At 41.5% G+C, this 18881-nt stretch overlaps 2 protein-coding genes across 3 annotated transcripts; one reads left to right on the forward strand and one right to left on the reverse strand.

Annotated features, from left to right (window-relative positions):
• Nucleotides 1-1544: 1544 nt before the first annotated feature.
• Nucleotides 1545-13105, forward strand: LOC311041120 (L-threonine 3-dehydrogenase, mitochondrial-like). 2 transcript variants are annotated; one of them, XM_084051621.1, is made up of 10 exons: nucleotides 1545-1679; nucleotides 3396-3600; nucleotides 4210-4252; nucleotides 4455-4525; nucleotides 5221-5370; nucleotides 6802-6974; nucleotides 8923-9013; nucleotides 9674-9766; nucleotides 10021-10197; nucleotides 11449-13105. In XM_084051621.1, the coding sequence occupies exons 2-10, from the start codon at nucleotides 3408-3410 to the stop codon at nucleotides 11586-11588; spliced, it is 1131 nt and encodes a 376-aa protein (XP_083907747.1). In that variant the 5' UTR covers nucleotides 1545-1679; nucleotides 3396-3407; the 3' UTR covers nucleotides 11589-13105. The 2 variants fall into 2 exon arrangements, with proteins under 2 accessions (XP_083907747.1, XP_083907748.1); XM_084051622.1 differs by having other exon boundaries at nucleotides 1549-1686.
• Nucleotides 13106-13373: 268 nt separating this feature from the next.
• Nucleotides 13374-18323, reverse strand: cUnh8orf74 (chromosome Un C8orf74 homolog; the record flags this gene model as incomplete). Its single annotated transcript, XM_084050978.1, has 6 exons — nucleotides 13374-13409; nucleotides 13970-14131; nucleotides 14243-14386; nucleotides 16071-16258; nucleotides 16680-16863; nucleotides 18276-18323. The coding sequence occupies 6 exons, from the start codon at nucleotides 18321-18323 to the stop codon at nucleotides 13374-13376; spliced, it is 762 nt and encodes a 253-aa protein (XP_083907104.1).
• Nucleotides 18324-18881: the final 558 nt, after the last annotated feature.

The following is an 18881-nucleotide window of genomic DNA, read 5'->3' on the forward strand; positions in this document are numbered from 1 at the left end:
GGGATCCGGGTACTCCCAGGGGTCCAGGGGTCAGGGGGTTCCAGAGAAAATAGACAATCTACAAGCTCACAAGGTATTGCAGTGTGACATGTTGTGAGCTTGGAGATCTTCTATTAAAAAATATAACGTTTTGAAAAGCATTTTTATGCTTTTTTTTGTGGGTGCCAGCCAGGGGGTTTATAGGATTATGGGATTATGACACTCATAACAGGACTATACAAATAATCATTGTGAAGATGACTTCCTGACAGTTTTTAGATAATCACAGAAAAGTATGTCAAACTCGTTTGCTTTCATTTTTTGTCAGTCCTTCTGGTAGCCTCCTTTGGAAAACAAAACAATCCTGTATACCTCCACTGCACTTTATCACCTACTGTATACTTAAAATATATGTGGTGGAATGCTCACTGTCGCCAAGAAGACAGGTTAGATAATCACAGAAAAGTGTGAAAAATGTGAAACTCGTTTGCTTTCATTTTTTGTCAGTCCTTCTGGTAGCCTCCTTTGGAAAACAAAACAATCCTGTTTTCCTCCACTGCACTTTATCACCTATACTTAAAATATATGTGGTGGAATGCTCACTGTCGCCGAGAAGACAGGTGAGTGACTTGGCAGGTAATCATATACTGTACAGTTTTTGTTACTCTTTTTTTCCCAGCCAAGTTCGGATGACCTGCTATGATGATAAAGCCTGATTGGATTTTTTTTTATTGTTGAGAATGAATATGCCCTTCACTTAATTAAGTGGTTCTCAACGTGGGGTCCAGGCAGGCCCAGGGCCACGGGGGTGCTAGAGGGGGCCTGGCACCCTCAGTTGCAAATTCTGCCTCCTCAGTTTAAGTTTTATGTACATATTGTTTTACTAAATAAAAGATTATGCCATTTTCCATCTGCCATCTGCCCCCTCAGTCATTTCATCCTGGAGCCGAGCCTGGCTCCAGGGACCCTAAGGGTTCCTTGAGGAGGGGGTTCCAAATGGACCCGTACAGCTCTCTAAAGCCTCATTCATTTATACTTGGTTGCATGCAGCTGTTGCATGTAGCCTACTAAATAGCAGATCTACAAGCTCAAGACTGCAAGGACTTTCATGAACGACCTGTTAAAAGGAATTATCCTATCCTACCATACGTGACACGTGGTGAGCTTGTAGATCTACTATTTACTGAGCACGTCACCGGCACACAACTAAGTATACATGAGGCTTAACTCTGAGAGTTATGGGGTTAAAAGTTAAAAAGTTTGAGAACCACCGACTTAACCACTTAAACCCCAGCATTGGTATTGTGGGGAAAGCCTTGGCTGATCGACAAGCTCACAATGCCATGCGTTTGTGAGCTTGTCGATCAGCTATTTTCAGCTGAAGCTTTCCCCTCAATAACAAGAAAACAGAAAATACACACGCATTGAGCCCTGAGGGACTCCAGTTAAGTAGTTAAATTAATAGCAGGGTTCCAAACCTAAAGGAGCGTTGTAGCGTATGTAGGGCGTGGCCAACCCACCGAGCCTCTGGGCTGTCAGCCAATCACAGTGGGACAGAGTTGCCACGCACGGGACACGCGAGTTGCGGCTCACTCTGCTCGGCTGTGTTCAAACCGGTGTGTCTGGGCAGCTCTGGATGAGACTCGTCTCCAAGGAAAGAGGGAATAACAAAGTCTGCATTTTGCTGTCCACTAGTAAAGGTAAACAGTAAGTGAACGACCGGCGTGTCCTTTGCAAGCGTGTTGATAATAGAAGCCAAGCTAGCTGAGTGTAAACCTAGCTCCCATGACAACTGGCTCTGTTCCAGTTCTCAGTGATATTAGCCAGCTGAGCTAGCCACATCTAGCATGTTGTTATTATTACCCTGAGCATCTGATTACCAGCTTTCTATCGTTGTCACACATGTCAGCTTATTGATCTTTGTGTGCAGTGGTTACATATGTAGTTAGCTAACGCTAAGTACAGTATAGCCAGTGGCACACTGATGTTAGCTAACGCTAGCCCACGTTAATCGCACACATCATATGTATTGGTGCCAAGGTGGTCTGGGCAATAAACCCCTTCTATATTTAGAGTCGGTCAGCAGCAGAGGGCTTGTTCTTCACAGTAATTAAGATCACAGGTGGCCATGGTGACGTTAGTGGGTCGGTACACAGTGGGTCGCAGACACATTTTTATATAACTAACTATCCCTTCAATATTTTGTTTCCTACATGTTGTTATTATTTCAAAACATTTTTCAAAAAACACAAAGTTCTAAATCTTTCATGAATTAAAATAATTCCATGAATAAATAAAAGAAAGTGAAAGAAATTCCATAAATTAGGGGGGAAAAATAAGAAGTAGTGGCGATGTGTTGTGAACCTGTAGATCTGCTATTTTCACTAGTTTGGTTCTTGGACAAACATCTGATTTCTCTTTTGGGTCTTGAGTTGGGAACCACTGTTGTACTGCCCAGGCACAGAATGTGCCACAGTGTGTGTACTGTGGACTTACAGTACATACTATAATTGTAAGGGTTATAATAACCTAATCTCTCAAAACAGAGTCAGCTAAACCCGAATGGGTTCTGTCATGGAATTCTGGATCTATAAGTAATTGATGAGGCAATAGGAGTCGAAACAATATTCTAGGTGGTGATGGTTTTGCCTTAATAATAATGTACATGATATCATGGGGAGACGTACAATAACACTCAGGTCGGTGGTACTGTAGTTCTGCGGTGAAAGAGCACAGGGATCAGACAATAGTTATGCCAGCTGCTTCAAGGACAAGTTGAACCATAACAAGGCTGTAACCAAAACAATAGCTGCATGCCTAGTGGAGACATCTAGGCTCTTACAAGCTACCAAATATCATAACCTAACCAGCCAAAGTGACTTTGAGAGTTGAGATCAGGTATACAAAGTGATGTGAGATTAGAACATAACGTTATCGCCCACTCAAGGTGGATAATGGTGTTATTGGCAGAGTTCTGCTGAGTGCTCCACACATAATCAGTAATAAACATTTCACACAGGAGAAACATACACGCGCACGCACACGCACACAGGCTAGATCAACACCCCCCTTCTTACAGGCTCAGATCTGTTGATGAACATTTCTCATCGTATGCACAAGGATGTTGAATGTTACACAGTTGTCTCAAAAATGAACCTACATTCAGGAAATTGTTGTATTATTACTGAGCAAATGGTGTGAATTACAACTATCTTATATTTGTTATACTATGCTTATATATTACAACCCTGTACATCCTGTAGTGTGTAATACCACACCTAACATTTGTCTGGAGCTGAATGGATAAGATGAATAGAATTGCTTTATTTTGCCATGAGATGTTTTTGCATAAAAGGTGCTCTCAGTTCTTAATGGGTTATGTGGGTCATGTTATTTTATGTATATCTTTTGAATAGGGAGTGTTCAGGATGTCGGTGGTGGCGGCGTTGCTCAGAGGTGCAGTCAGGCGTGCGGGGAACAGGAACAGGCCCCTGTACGGCGCCGAAGGCCTGAGCACTCTGAGGTCCAGTGTCGGCTTCTCCAGGCATCAGGCTTCTGCCGACGAGAGGAGTTACTCCTCTTCATGCACAGAGACGGATCACCCCAAAGTCCTCATCACTGGTGGGACATTTCAGTGCGTTCTATTTGCTGTGTCAACATTAGGCTGTGCGTTGCTCTCGGCTTTGCTTATACCATATAATTATAATGAATCCACCTGGTTCTGCTGCAATCCATTTTTCGCTGTAATCCGAGGTGTGTCTGTCTCTCACCTCTATTGCACCTTATTGTTTTGGGGTGGGGGGGAAGTTCCTGTAAGTCACTATAATGAGAAACTTCTCCTTATAGTGAAACTTCCTCAAAAGACGATAGATTTTGTATCTAAAAAACGCAATTTCTCAAAATAATGAGTAACTTGATTGAGGTACTGAATCATTATTATAATTTTGTAAAGATGCTAATTAGTTTGAGATACAAAGTCATTTTTTTGAGATACTAAGTCATTTAGAAAATAAATCTCATTATTATAACTTTACAGGATCTTTTTAGTTTTTTCATCACATTGGCTCTTTTGTGGTTTTCGTGAAGTTCTATTTTACCGTCATACATTGAGCGTTGTCAGCATTGATATGTCATGACTTCAGCATGGAAGCCTACACTAATCATTCCAAGTTGCTCCCCTTCATAGTGGTTTCCATGACGGCCTATGTTTTTTGTCTTTCTCCATCCCAGGGGGACTCGGTCAGCTGGGGGTGGGGCTTGCAAAGTTGCTGAGGTAAGCAGCTCCGTGACCTTCTTCACCAATTTTTCAAAAGTATTTCAGTCATGTACAATCACCATATGACCCTCTCGATGTGTGTATGAGTGTGCTTAATGCTTATTGTTTATTTGTGTGCTATCTGGACTTAAAGTCACAAAACTAAAGTTCGGAGTAGGGTCCATTGCCTTAAAGTGTTGTGTTGATGTTTCATCCCCAGGAGGCGGTTTGGAAAAAATAATGTGATTCTGTCTGACATCCGGAAGCCCTCGAATGATGTGTTTCACAGTGGTAAGTGGTAGGGGTGTCACGATTACACAAATTTCACGATACGATATGATACACGATAATGGGCTCACAATAACTATATGATACTATGTTATCTATCATTTTCTCATTATCAGCATTGCACATCAACTTCACTTTGTTGTGGTGGAATTTAAGTTAACAATACAGTACATTTAATAAACTTCATAAAGTGTTTCTCCTTTTAAACTGTAACCCACATCTTTTCAGAGGACGGATAGACTAGAATAATAAATGGTCATCAATACTGCATTTTAAATCTAAAGGGAATAATAAAGGTTGCTTTCCTTGGTATTGATTGATGCTCTCTTAGATTAGATATACACTATTGCCTGCAATGTAACATTATTATCATCAATGATCATTGGCTGTGGACATTTTTTGTCAAACTAATTCCTAATTGTTTATGCTTTAGTCTTTTATGTCTGTTTTTTATGTGTATAGATAGACTGTATTCAATTTAATGTGTGTGCGTGTGTGTACGTGTAGGGTCAGGGTGTTTATTCTTACTCTTCAATTGCATTAACGTGTGTTTACTTGTCTGCATGTACAATAGGTGCCTGTTGGTTAGGGATCGGCAGATGTAGGTTTGCTTTGGCATCTCTATCTTTGGTAGTGTGTTATTTTGTACTTCTCTATGCAAATGTCTGTGTGTGTTTGCACATGTGTCTCCCCTGCAGGTCCATTCATCTACTCTGACATCCTGGACTATAAGAACCTGAGGGAGATCGTAGTGAACAACAACATCAGCTGGCTGGTCCACTACTCAGCCATCCTGTCTGCTGTGGGAGAGAGCAATGTCTCACTGGCCAAAGAGGTCAACATCACAGGTACATGCACGCACACATGCACACACATACACACACTCATACAAATATCTCCACCCATAATTTGAATGGATCCTAACCAGGGGTCATCACCATGCCAGCTTGTGATGGACATTTCCATCAATATTTTATTTTTGCCACGGACATGCAAAACAAGTGATCAGTAATATTACCAGAAACACATAGGCGTAGCCCCAAATGTATACAGTACTATGGACTCTTGATGTGCCATAGTGTCTACTCTATTCCACTGCACTACACATTTTATAACAAGCCACTTATAAAGAAGGAAAAAAAAAAATCTAAATTATTTTTTTGGAAAAAGCCGATCTACAAGCTCACAACACATCACGGCATGTTGTGAGCTTGTAGATCAGCAATTCTCTTTTCTTTTTAGCCTAAAACGGCATGCCCAAAATCGGGATGTTGGAGATAAAGTGGTGAGCTATACTTTAGAAAACCTGGAGACTGGGAATGTATCCACTGTGTACTGAATGTAGTATATTAAATGTGGCATGGTCCAAGTATATTCCATGTTTGGGATTTCAATAATTGGGTCTTATCAGTACAGACAGTGCTTCCATCTTACATTGCAGGAGCAAAAGGGCCACTTAGCTGCAAAGGTGAATGGGTGTGTATTATACTTCATATGGTTATTACTGTATATAGACAGATGGCTTTTCAGAGGACAGTGTTACTTGAGGACAGGGGGAGCCAGGAAGTTCTACCAGCTAGACTAGTTTAGAGTCAAACAGATAATTATGTTCATGATGAGTGATTAATGAAGGGCATGGCAGGATTCAAAGGAATGCAATGTCACAATAGTTTACATGGATTATGCTTGTTGAGTGTTATTATAATTGAGTTGTTTTTGTTATCATTGGACACTACGAAACACTTTCTCTCAACTGAAGAAAATGTAGCTTCTTCTGAACAGATGACATGCCATGTTTTTGCTCTTTTCCACTGTGGTCATACCGTTGACTTGACTCACATACTGTACGACGTACGTGGTACAGGTATCACGTACAATACCACAAATTTTCTGCAACATATTAATGAGAATGTCATCCCGACACTTTATGAGTCACCAAAATTATTCAAACACATTGTTTAAGACTAGATTGTGAATATAAAAAAAAAGAGAACAAATTATAGACAATATTTTTCGTTAAAAACGCACATAGACAAGTCTTGCCACGGACATGTTTGTCCATGTACGGACATGTTGATGACCCCTGATCCTAACACGTGAACTCTCTCTCACTGTCTCTGTCTCGCCCACAATGCTCTACTATAATGTTTAGATTTGTATTCAAAAGCCTTGCCACTGGTTCAGCGTCTAGGACATAAAGAATGTATAAGTTCTTATTTGTAACACACACACACACACACACACAGATTCACACCGTGATGACCTCCTTCTCTCTGCAGGCCTCCATAACATATTAGACATATCCACCGAGCACGGTCTGCGTGTGTTTGTGCCCAGCACCATTGGTGCCTTCGGGCCCTCGTCACCCAAGGACCCCGCTCCAGAGCTGTGCGTGCAGAGGCCTCGCACGATCTACGGCGTCTCCAAAGTCCATGCCGAGCTGATGGGTGAGGTGAGATGCACGCATGCACACACACACACACACACACACTCACACTCACACTCACACTCACACTCACACTCACACTCACACTCACACTCACACTCAATTTCAATTCAATTCAAGGGCTTTATTGGCATGAGAAAACATACGTTTACATTGCCAAAGCAAAAAGCACAATACAACAATACAGCAATACATACACACTCACACTCACACATGCAGTATACAAAGACACACACAAGAAGATGAAATACGTTGATACTATGGCTACTAGGCAAACTCCTTTTATAGATGTTTTTTGGGTGAGAAATAGACTTGACAGGGACATTATTGATCAAACATTTATATTTCTGAACAAGTTGGTCAACTTGTGAACTGGAACTTTAAAAACACAAAAGCCAGAGTAGATGTTAAAATCACCCCAAACATGTTTGAAAGTGAAATATCCCTTTTAATCCCCATCGATAGTATGACGTTCAGTTCAGACGTGCAAAAAGCAGAGTGAGTAGCCAGTCTGTTTCACTCTTGCTTTAATTTGTCATAAATCACAAACAAACATGATTTATATAGTAGGCTACTGTGATATTCCGACTATATTGCCTGTCTGAACCTTGGAATTTAGATCTGAATGTCAATATAACGAACATTCATGCATATAGCAAAGCTAGAGTGTATCGTACCATATCTTTTTTTGGCACAGCATGGTGTGTTTGTTCCATCCCAATATGAGCACAGTTTGTGTGGGTGCAATTGGACTATAAAGCTTGCTCGTATCCGAAGCATATTGAATGCTGGACATTTTCCAAAAGCTGCACACAGAGATGCCATGATTATTTATGACACTCTAGTGACACATCTGTTCAGTGTTCCTGCGGCGAGCCATGCATGCTGTTATGCACCACGCCTACTCTAGGTCTATAATGGGCAGAAGAATATGGTATCTGTGCAATTAGGAAAACTCCTAAGACAGAAAAACGGAGAGATGCTTATTGCCATTAGTGTAATACCAACATGCATCCTTCTGCTAATGGGTAGCAATTACCCTGGGACATATATTGTACATGCAAAAAAACAACGGGCTGCTCGCCCATATTAGGGATGAGCATTTGGACTTTTTATAATATATAATAAAACATAAGAATTTGGCCAGAAACTTTGGATTTGATACATACATTGGATAAATCCAACAGGGTAAAGTTACACATCAGCACCACGCTGTGGTTAAAAAAGCAGCATAAGTAGTAAATTAGCCTTGCCGAGCCATGTGGACCATAGGGCAGGAGCCCATCTCCTGTTTCTATTGCATGAGGCGGCTTGATGTACAAGTACAGCCCCTGGACATGAGGCTAGTATGTCGCAGGGACTTATCCCCAATCCAACCCTTGATGCTGAGTGCCAAGCAGGGAGGCATGCGGTCCCATTTATCTTTGGTATGACCCGGCCGGGGAATCGAACCCCGACCCTTTCAATCTCAGGGCGGACACTCTAACCACAAGGCCACTGAGTTGTAAAAAGCAGTTTATATATCCCATATTAGAACGAACCACTTCTACAACTAATTAATGTCAAATCCAGTCTTTAGAACTGCCAACGTGTATGTAGTACTGCTAGAGCAGCACAGTATTATATTAGTTAATGGCCCCATCCCTAACCCACATACCCTATACCTGTATAGAGGAAATAGAGAGATATTGTTTCACTATTCATGGTTTCAAGTGCTACCGTTTCAATAGCATATGTTCCTAAAAATAAATCCCATAAAACTGAATCAGGGATCGCATGAGACCTTGAGAATTTGAGATTCAAGATGGGCAATTTCATGTCATTCTCAAAGACACTGTCCCTACATTTATTGTGCTATTAACGCTTGGGGGGGGGGGAACTCTTGGCTTTTCTTTACTATGTTCTAAGTTTTCCCTGCTCTTTTGTGTTTAAGTCCTGTTTCTCTCTCTCTCAGTACTACCACCACAGATATGGGCTGGACTTCCGCTGTCTCAGGTACCCAGGCATCATTTCCGCAGACTCCCAGCCTGGTGGAGGTACCACTGGTAAGCACTGGTTCCCTTCCTTTCCTAACCATGTGTGGTGGCAGAGTATGCAGCCGCTGTGTGCATTCAGTGCTTCAGAAACACAAATATCCTGGAGTGGCACCTCTGGGGTTTACTGTGTATTTTACTGCCTCCCTGCAGAGTTTCACAGAAATGTACCTATGTACATAGAGTTTAGGTTATGAGCTTGGTTGGTAAACCCATCCCTGTGCCACTGTGAGCGCCTGAGTGGCTTTGACTGGAATAAGCATCATGGCAGCCATTCCGGCTAAACAATAAGATGGGCTTGTTGAATTTCAACCACGCCACATTGCTGTCTCATATGTTGACAATTCAGATGTTCATTAAAGATTCAAAAGTGGCTTTGACTTTTGCCTCATAACCTCCCTTTACTTCCTTTCATCCGTTTTTCAGTTGTTTTCAATATGCTCAATTGCATTTTATTTTTTTTTATTTTTTTTTGTTTTATTTCTGCTCCTTTTGTCTAATTTAGCCTGCTTTTAATCTGTACTTGTAAATTGTTTTTTGTTGGTGTTTTTCCTCTGTTATTGTTAGTTTACCATTATAAAGCCTTTATGAACTGTGGTTATAAAGTTGTTGTAGACATAAAAGCTTTACTTATTTAGATGTGCTTTATTCACCTCTTGCTTTCCCTGCCAGACTATGCAGTCCAGATCTTCCATGCAGCCGTGAAGACGGGTCAGTTTGAATGTAACCTGCGCAGTGACACGCGTCTCCCAATGATGTACATAGGTAGGTACACACACACATACATACTCCCCAATATGGTGGTCCTTTCCTCTCTGCTAGCTCTGTCAAATAAAATAAAACAATAATGTCAAATAATTAAAAATAAATTTCTCATCCCCATTCTCTAATGTCTGTCTTTCTTCATCCTCTCCACCCACATTCATCCCTTGTTCCTCCACTGGTGGTACTTGCACAACTTCTCTCCTTTCCTATCCTCTTTTGTCCTTTTTTTCCCCTTCTCCTTCATCCCCCTACAGATGACTGTCTGAGAGCCACCCTAGAGGTGCTGGAGGCTCCGGCAGACGCACTGAGTAGCCGCACGTACAACATCCACGCCACAAGCTTCACGCCACAGCAGCTCACCCAGGAGATGCAGAAAGTGCTGCCTGACTTCAGGATCACCTACAACGTTGAGCCCATACGACAGGCCATAGGTGGGTGGATGCGTGGGTGGATTTTGGTCGGATGGATGAGTGGATGGATTTTATTTGAATGTTGATGGATGGATGGATGGGGTGGGTGTATGTTGGATAGATGGATGTGGATATTGGTTGCATGGATGGATGTGTGGGTGGATGTTGGAGGGGTGGATGTTAGATGGATGGATAGGAAGGTGGATGTTGGATCGATAGGAGGGTGGATGTTCCATGGATGGAAAGATGGGATGTATGTTGGATGGATAGGAGGGTGGATGTTGGATGGATGGATTAAGTACTAGGACAATGCCTTTCACTAAATCGCCATGATTTGTGCACGTGGGATCTCATTTGAAACAAGCCGTTAGCTTTTATGGGCGATCCATTTTAGAGGACCTTGTATTGTAAACTGTACTTCCATGTGCTTTTTCCATGTCTTTCTAAATAAAGTATAACATGACTAAATATGAATAATCAGTATTCTGAATTGATCGATGGAAGCTTTAGCAAACAGTCAGCATTCTAAGCGTAGGATGCAGCAAGCGGTCCATATTATTAGATGAGTGGATACTATAGAGGTCTGTGTGTGTGACGGGCATGAAAATGATCCCCCAAAAATGTGATGAATGTAAATGCATCATATAGCTTCTGTGCACGCTAATGTTCTACACATTTACACTGATGAATCATAAATGAACAGAAAGGGTGTGCAGCCTATCCAATGCCCACACACTGAGGGAGGCTGTGAGAAAACAAGGCTTATTCACAAACCTATGCAGGGCAATCAGTTGCATCAATTAGTCTTGAGAATCCAATGAAATTTAATATGAAAGTGAATTATATTGCGAGCTGTTATTTTACAAAAGCTTTTTTTAATATCCAATGTGGGCAAACACGACCAACCAATTATCAACAAGTTCTGCAAGGCCGAGAACTAGTGTTCTTCTCAAGGTTCTCTGCATCATCACCACCTACATGTATATGCCAGTTACTCACTCAGTACTACTCACTCAATTGTACTTTGTTTAACTGTATTGCAGGGCTGTAACACATTTGCGTGGCTGTAGAAGCCTGTACTGTATGTCATCCCCTCTGCAATGAATCTGTCATAGTGATGGAGCCCAGTTCAACATGAGCTACCATGGTGATGGAGTTCAGCTGGGGTTCAACACTGGCCGTTTGCTTGCTACAGATGAAGCGTGAAAAACAACTAACGTTTTGACTTGATTTTACCCTTGTCTCTCTCTCCCTCCCTCCCGCCCTACTCAGCGGACAGTTGGCCAATGGCATTGGAGGACAGTGCAGCACGACGGGACTGGGGCTGGAAGCACGAGTACGATCTCCCAGAGTTAGTGCAAGCCATGCTGACTCACATCACCCCCGGCAAGCGGCTGGCACACGCCTTCTGAGCCTGTTGTAGCGTGTCTTAGAGTGGACTCACGCAGGAGGGAGTGAAATTCAGTCCCTGTCCACATGTCACTCCTTGGACTGTACTGTATGTCCAAAGCCTTATCATCATTAAGAAGATCTGTGAGTTAGAGGAGTATGGAAACCCAGATCCATTCTGGAGGTAAATGCTCCTGTCACCAAGTGTAGTTCATTTAGTTTTGGCTTGCGCTGACACTGGCAGCTATAAAACCAAAGCCATAAAATATACTTTTAGGTATTTCAAAAAGGAAAGATAAAAAAGTTCCAAAACCACCGAGCTGTTACTTTTTTAACAGTCATAGTATTTGCCTACAGTACATCCAAATATCCCCCTCCGTCCATATATATCCCTCCTCAAACGCCAGCTTCTCTCATCCTACCCTGTCCTCTTTCTGCTCTCGTCTATTTCACCTTATCCCTCCATTCCTATTCCTTCTAATCCACTTTACCGCCCACCCTCTGGGACATGGTGGCATTGTTGTGCACTAGTCATAAACGACAGTCAAAGAAGAATCGGCTCCAAAGCTAACAAATAGCCACAGCTTCATGCTATGCTAGCCACGCTGGATGCTAAAGCAAAGTTACTGAACTTTTCCAGAGAATTCCGCTCTCTGCGTTCCTGAATGTACACGCATGTTCTCATACTGCGGCATCTGCAGATATTATATGCAGATGACTTTCCCGCCCGTGGCAGCATGACAATGTTGCATATATAGCAGCTAAATCCAAGCCTCTGGGGAAAAAAGGACACCGTCCTTGAAACTAGTTGGCCTTTAGAAAGACCCTTTACTCAGAATTCCCAACTGGCCCCTAAATATATGTACTGTAACCATAGATACTTGAGACTTTTACCATAGTTACTGTTACCATGGATATTGGTATGGGTGGCCATAGCTAGTGTTGCTATAGCCACGTTTGTACGGGTGCTTGAACCATAGTGGCCTGCTGTAGCTTTATGTATCTTAGGTATAATACCAATGTTGTTGCAATGGGAGCCCCAGGAAAGCTGTTTGCCCCCAAAAAACGCTTTGTTCTTCTGTATACTAGGGAAGTACTAGGGAAATTGTTTTATTTATTATTTTATTGACATTTGCACTTGTGTGCTTTATGTTTTTAGTGTCCTTTAAGTTATGGGCTATGTTACATTGTTATTCTGTCTAGGAGCTTAAGCATATATTATTTTGGTGCTAAATGGCTTTTTGAATGTTGAATGCGTTAGCAATCTGTTTTATCTGATGGTAAGCTGTGTAGAGTTGCTCAGTTTTGGGAATTATGTGCTTCATAGATGTTGGATGCACTTATAATAAGCTGTAGATGTAGACAAGTTTTGCAGAGATGTTATGTTTGTGACACATGTCAGCATCGTGATCCATGGAAATGTAAGACTTTCTTTTCTAAAATGTAGGTTGGTATATTTTGCTGCGTCTCTCATTCAAGCAAAATGTCTCTTCTTTTTTTAAATTAAATATTTATATATATGGATCACATTTTCACCATTTCCTCCCTGTGACTATTTTTTGTTTGTTTTGTTTATTCTTTTGCTGTCATATCTAGAACTTGCAACTTTCTTCGGAGAATATGTTTCTCATCAACGCTTGGTACTAATTGGGTAATACAGTTGTAAAATATAAAACATTATACGAACATTCAAATATTGTTGTCATATGACACAGAAACATAAAGGTAAAGAACTGTCCTATTGTGTTTCACAACTTTATATTCTCTAAATAATGTATTTGTATTTTTCCAGATTCATTTTACTAATTCTACTTGTTTCCAGTGCAGTTTCTCGCATTCTGTTTCTGTGGGTACAGGAAATACAAGATTGAAATAATAGAATATGCCTTTATGGCTATTGGCTTTTTAACTTGAATAAAGATGGAACCCAACTGTCATAGCAGCCTGACATTAACCACTTAGACCCTCTATACTTTGTAAAACAAACCTGAGTTGCACTGTACTTGGTGCACACAAGGTGAACTTGCAGCCATATATTTCATTAATGTGTCACATTCACAACCAACAGATGCAGAGAGGCCAAGTTGAAACATGGCAGAGTATTCTATTGTCATGGACCTTTCAGCATTCAGAAGAGATGACGACAAGACTGAACCATCATCAGCTTTTAAAGGCCCAAGAGCCTATTTGATAACCGTTCCTTTTACTCAAAGCCCAACGTGTTAGACACGTATCGTCTATGTATTGCCTTTATAAAGACATATTGTCTTTATTAACTGGGCTCTTACATTTACTTGTTGTCTATGGTAGTCCATGATTTCATCTGTCACGCATTATTTTTTTTTGTAAGCGGGCCATTCCTCTTCCTGGTGTGTGTCTGTGTCTGGACAGGACTCGCTGTGACCGTGCTGGAAGGAGTAGAGTGGTGGAGCCTCCTGGTGGCTAAGGTTGTGAGCTGCAGTTTAAGCTCAAGGAGGTCACCGACCAGGGAGGCTTCTTTGTCTAGTCTGTCCCGTATGTGGGCCCCATTGGCCCTCACAGCAACACGCACCAGTTCACACACGCCCTGTATGGAATTCAAACACAAATTACAGTGGATAAGTGTACATGTACTGTATGCGTGCATAAGTCTGTCAGAGAAAACAAGTGACAAACTAGGATCAACCTCTTTATCTACTTGTCTGTCCTCGCCATCGCGGACCTCCTCCATGGTGACCTCTGACCCTAGTCGGAGATTCCTCAATGCCACCTCCTTCTGACGCAGGGTAGCGTTGAGTTTGGCCTCCTGCTGCTGAAACTCCCACTCACATTGTTCAGTGCCCTACATCCACAGCAGAGTTGGTAGATACAGATCATCACAGTCACAAGCAGTAGCAGGAATAAGAGTTGTTGTGAATCAGAATGTAGAGCTACCGATTTACTTACTTACTTACTATTTATTCTTCGGCTCAGTGGCGTCCCCAAGAATTAAATTTAGGGCAGGATATTACCCCCCAAAAAGACATTTCAACTCAATCGAAAATCGGCGATCGAAAATCGGCGAAAGTTGCTGTTTTCAAGGTGTTTTGGCCACTATCTCTGGAACGAAAGTTCCAATCTGCTCAGTTCAAAGCTTGTTGGATTCGTGACTTTGAGGACATTAAGCACGCAAGACACATTTTCGGGTTATTTGGGTTTTCTAGGGGAGGCGAGATCTTAGTTGGGCAGGCGACCGCCTGCCCTGCCTCTACAGTGGGTACGCCACTGCTTTGGCTGACACAGTTTCTAAAGTATATTGTTGTGAATGTGAACCATACCAAATTCACCACATGCCATGGTTTATTCACAGCTTCGGTCATATATCATATTCACGGCTTCGGTCATATATCATAAATAAACATTTTATCCAAAGTCATTCAACTGTTACAGAGTCAGTGTTTGCTAAACATGCATGGTTAAGAAGTCATGGACGTTTGAATTTAGTTAGTAAATCAATCCTTTCCTCAGGGTCTATATTTTTCAAATGCAAAGTAAATGTAACGTTTATAAAAAATAACTGCGTACTGAAATGTAGAGTGTTGGTTCACCTTTCTCAAGTAAGTTTCAAGTTACTGCAAGCCAGACCACCGGTATGGTCCTTTTAACCTTATCCTCCATGGATAGATGCTGCAAACGCTTCTGGTTCTACTAGCTATGTAATGTTAAATGGGAGTATCATTTGTAAATTGTTTTATAGATGTTTATCCGCCTGTAACACCTATATTTTGTTGACCGGGTCCCCCAGAGCTCTATGGTTCGTCCGCACCTTTCTTCTCTGTACATCAAATCTCTTTGCCAAAAATTAACGATCTACAAGTTCACAACATGACGCATTGTGAGTTTGTTAATCTGCTATTGTTGCCGAATGTTGCAAAATTAAGTCTATATTCCCCTTGGATAAAGTACGTACATACCTACCTAGTATGTTTACCCCCAGAATAGGGATGCTAGGATTCAGGTCTCTGTATCACTCTGCTTTACATTTACATCAACAAATAAATGTATACCTTTTGAATTAATAGCTATTTATTACAATACCGATGCTACAGAAAACGCTTCTCAACACATTTATTTGAGCTAACACCTTGTTTCTTATTGTTACACTTTTACACTGAATACATATAGCCTCGTTCCCAGCCTTTACTCATCTCAGAGGAGAAAAGCCTGGTCACGACCTAATGCAGAGTGTCTATAGGAGTGGGACTTCTGTCGTATGTATTTCCCCCGGAAACAATCTTTTTCGACCAATCACAACACTTTCATTCACAGAGAATGTAAACAGCTTGTATAGCTTCAACGTCATTTCCTTGGGCGGTACTTCCGTTTAGACACTCAACCGGCTAGGTCTTGCCCAGTGGGCTGCATGCATTGTGTATAATTTGTCTGTTATTGGTCTGTGCACTTGTAAAATATGCCATACAAATGTAGGTTTATTGACTGTTTTTTACTACCTGTGCAAGAGGGAGGTGTCTGGGTGGCACCTGTACCTCCAGGTGTCTTTGGGCGAATGACATGTTGGCGGTTCCTCCCACCACAGCCTGGAAGAGCCGGTGCCTGGCACTGCAGGTGTCAGTGAGGTACAGGATGAGCTGGTGTTGGCGAACTGGCATGAGGCAGGGCAAACATTCAGACAATGTATCCCTCAGCATGGACAGCAGTTTTGGCACATCTATGCCTGGTAGAGAAGAGAGGACAGCTTCAGAGTAGTGGTTCAAATCCCACCCCCCCTGGTCCCGCCCATTTTCAGATCTCCTGGTGACCCATGCAGGTCTGACTAGCTTCTAATTAGATGTCTAGAATGACAAGGATGGCAGGTGAATGCAAACTACGTAGGAGGATACAAAAGATGCAGTATAAAAGGCGCCTGAGATTACCAGGATTTGGAAGCAGTTTAGATCAGATTAGATTCTTAAAAAGGGGGAGTATATCAGCATGATCCTATGGGTCAAGTACCAATTTCTGAGAGTATGAGTAGTACTAGTATACTTTGAACTAATTTACAGTCTTCAACTTTCTAATGTTGCCTAAAGGAAAAAGAGAGAGGGAAGTGGTGTGTCCTCTCCTCTTTTTACACAAAGAATGATGTCTGTGCAAACCATCTAGCCGTGGGAAGAGGTCTTTGGCCATGTTGGCCACCCGGATCACATCGGACCAGGGGAAGCCGTGTGCCACAGCGAACAACGTGACATCATACATGAACTGCTGATGGAAGTGCCGCTGTGACCCTGAGAACTCAGGCCATACGAAGTGACCACTGAGCCGCTGTATCCCTTCTTCTCTCTGACAGACAAACCGAAAGACAGGCAGATAGAAGTGCAGTCTTCAGAAAACAATCTGTTGTAATAAGAACATGTGGAAATTTATCTTTGTTTTGTGCACACACAAACACAGTAAGGGAATGCTCCAATCAGCCCAAAGAATTGCTCATAGGAGATAATTAGGTTGTCAATTAGCACCATTAGTGTGTTTTCTAGTAGGCTAACCTTGTTTGTCAAAAAGAGGGGCAGCTACTATGTCAAAGAATCGGATGATGCATGGGAAGGAAGCTCTTGCCCAAAATCTAATGCCCCCCTTTTCTCTAAAGATGTATCTTTGTCATTTGATCTTTGTTTTTTTCCCATATAGGTCAGTGCAGAAAAAACAAAGGCAGAGAGAGGAGAGGTGTGAGAAAGAAAGAGGTCGGATTCAAACCCAGGTCCTCCCGCTCACTAGGAGCATTTGGTCTGTGCAAGTGTGCCTTAACTGGGTGATCCACCAAGAACCCATTTTTAATGGCCCTAAAGATCATGCCATTCATAAATCATTATGGTTTGCAGTGCCTCCTGTCATATAGTCCCTTACTGTTAAAGCCCCATTTAATTGAAATAAATGGTTAAAGACGCCCTGTTAAAAAGAAAAAAAAAAGAAGAATCCCTCACTTTTGACAGAGACAAAGGTTGATTTGAGAGTGAGAGTACAGTCCCTATAAGATTTGATTTGTGGATGATGAAAAAATACTTTGCATTTTGCTGAATATCTCTACAGAGCCCTATGGCACAAAAATGTACATGCACTTGTAGCCAATGGTGAAAAGTAACTAAGTACATTTACTCAAGTACTTTTACTTCTACTCCATTACATCTCAGAGACAAATATTGTACTTTTACTCCACAACAATTATTTGAAAAATGTAGTTACTAGTTATTTTGTAGAATTTCATTATTATTACAAAACATACACATTAACCACTTCAGGCCTATTTAGACTTTGGCTATAAAATAACTGATCTACAAGCTCACAACATGTTGTGATGTGACATGTTGTGAGCTTGTAGATCTGCTATTTTCAAATTATTTTTTAAATACTTTTTAAACATAATGATAAATTGTGAAATGGGACATTCTGCATAATCAGTACTTTTACTTTTGGTATTTTAAGTATATTTTGATACCAATACTTTTGTACCTTTAAGTACATTTTAAGAACATTTTGAATTCCGGACTTTTACTTGTAACAGGGTATTTCTACATTGCAGTATTGATACTTTTACTTAAGTAAAAAAATTGAGTAGGCTACTTTTCCAACACTGCTTTGTAGCTACGCTAAAGGTGGAAACCATTGTGTGTGACAGCCAATGGTGACAATTCGCACAGATAGGCCAACAAACAAACGACCAGTTTAGATCTGAAAACGACTCTTTCATTTCGGCCTACCTTAAGTGTCGCTATCTCTGCCATGTCTCTCTCTGTCAGGGAGGACATTATGCTTATTTTTTAACTCTATGACATTATGCCAATAGGCTACTACTGTCAGTGCGTCTCGTTTCCAGGGAAACCAAACGGACTCAACCCACGTGCGCTGCGCCCCCTCCGCGATGACGTCATTTTAGTTGATCACACATGTCATGCAGTCGCCTTTTTAATTTAATCTCATTCAAGCAATTTCCTCGTTCAAGAAATGTGTTAAACTCATAACGCTATGGTTAAACTACGAACTTTCAGGCTATTTCCCTGCGACAGTATACTGGCATGGTATGGCATCGGGCATGGTTTAGGCCTAATTTAGCCCTGAAACATGACTGTCATATTATGACAGTCATGGATGAACTTCTAGGATGAACTTCAACCTGGTGTTTATACTTTCTCCATTTACGGCCCATACTATACATCTACATAAAGTGCTTACCCCATGGCCACGGATGTTACAATAATGTACGGGTCCTCAGAAGTACCCGTATGTTCCGTATTGTTCAATAAACATCATTTTAATCCGATCGGTGGCCATTTTCTCCACATTTTCGCCAGATGCTTTCAAGTATG

Source organism: Gymnoscopelus microlampas (genome assembly GCF_963454915.1).
Source record: "Gymnoscopelus microlampas genome assembly, chromosome: 24".
Lineage (NCBI taxonomy): Eukaryota > Metazoa > Chordata > Actinopteri > Myctophiformes > Myctophidae > Gymnoscopelus > Gymnoscopelus microlampas.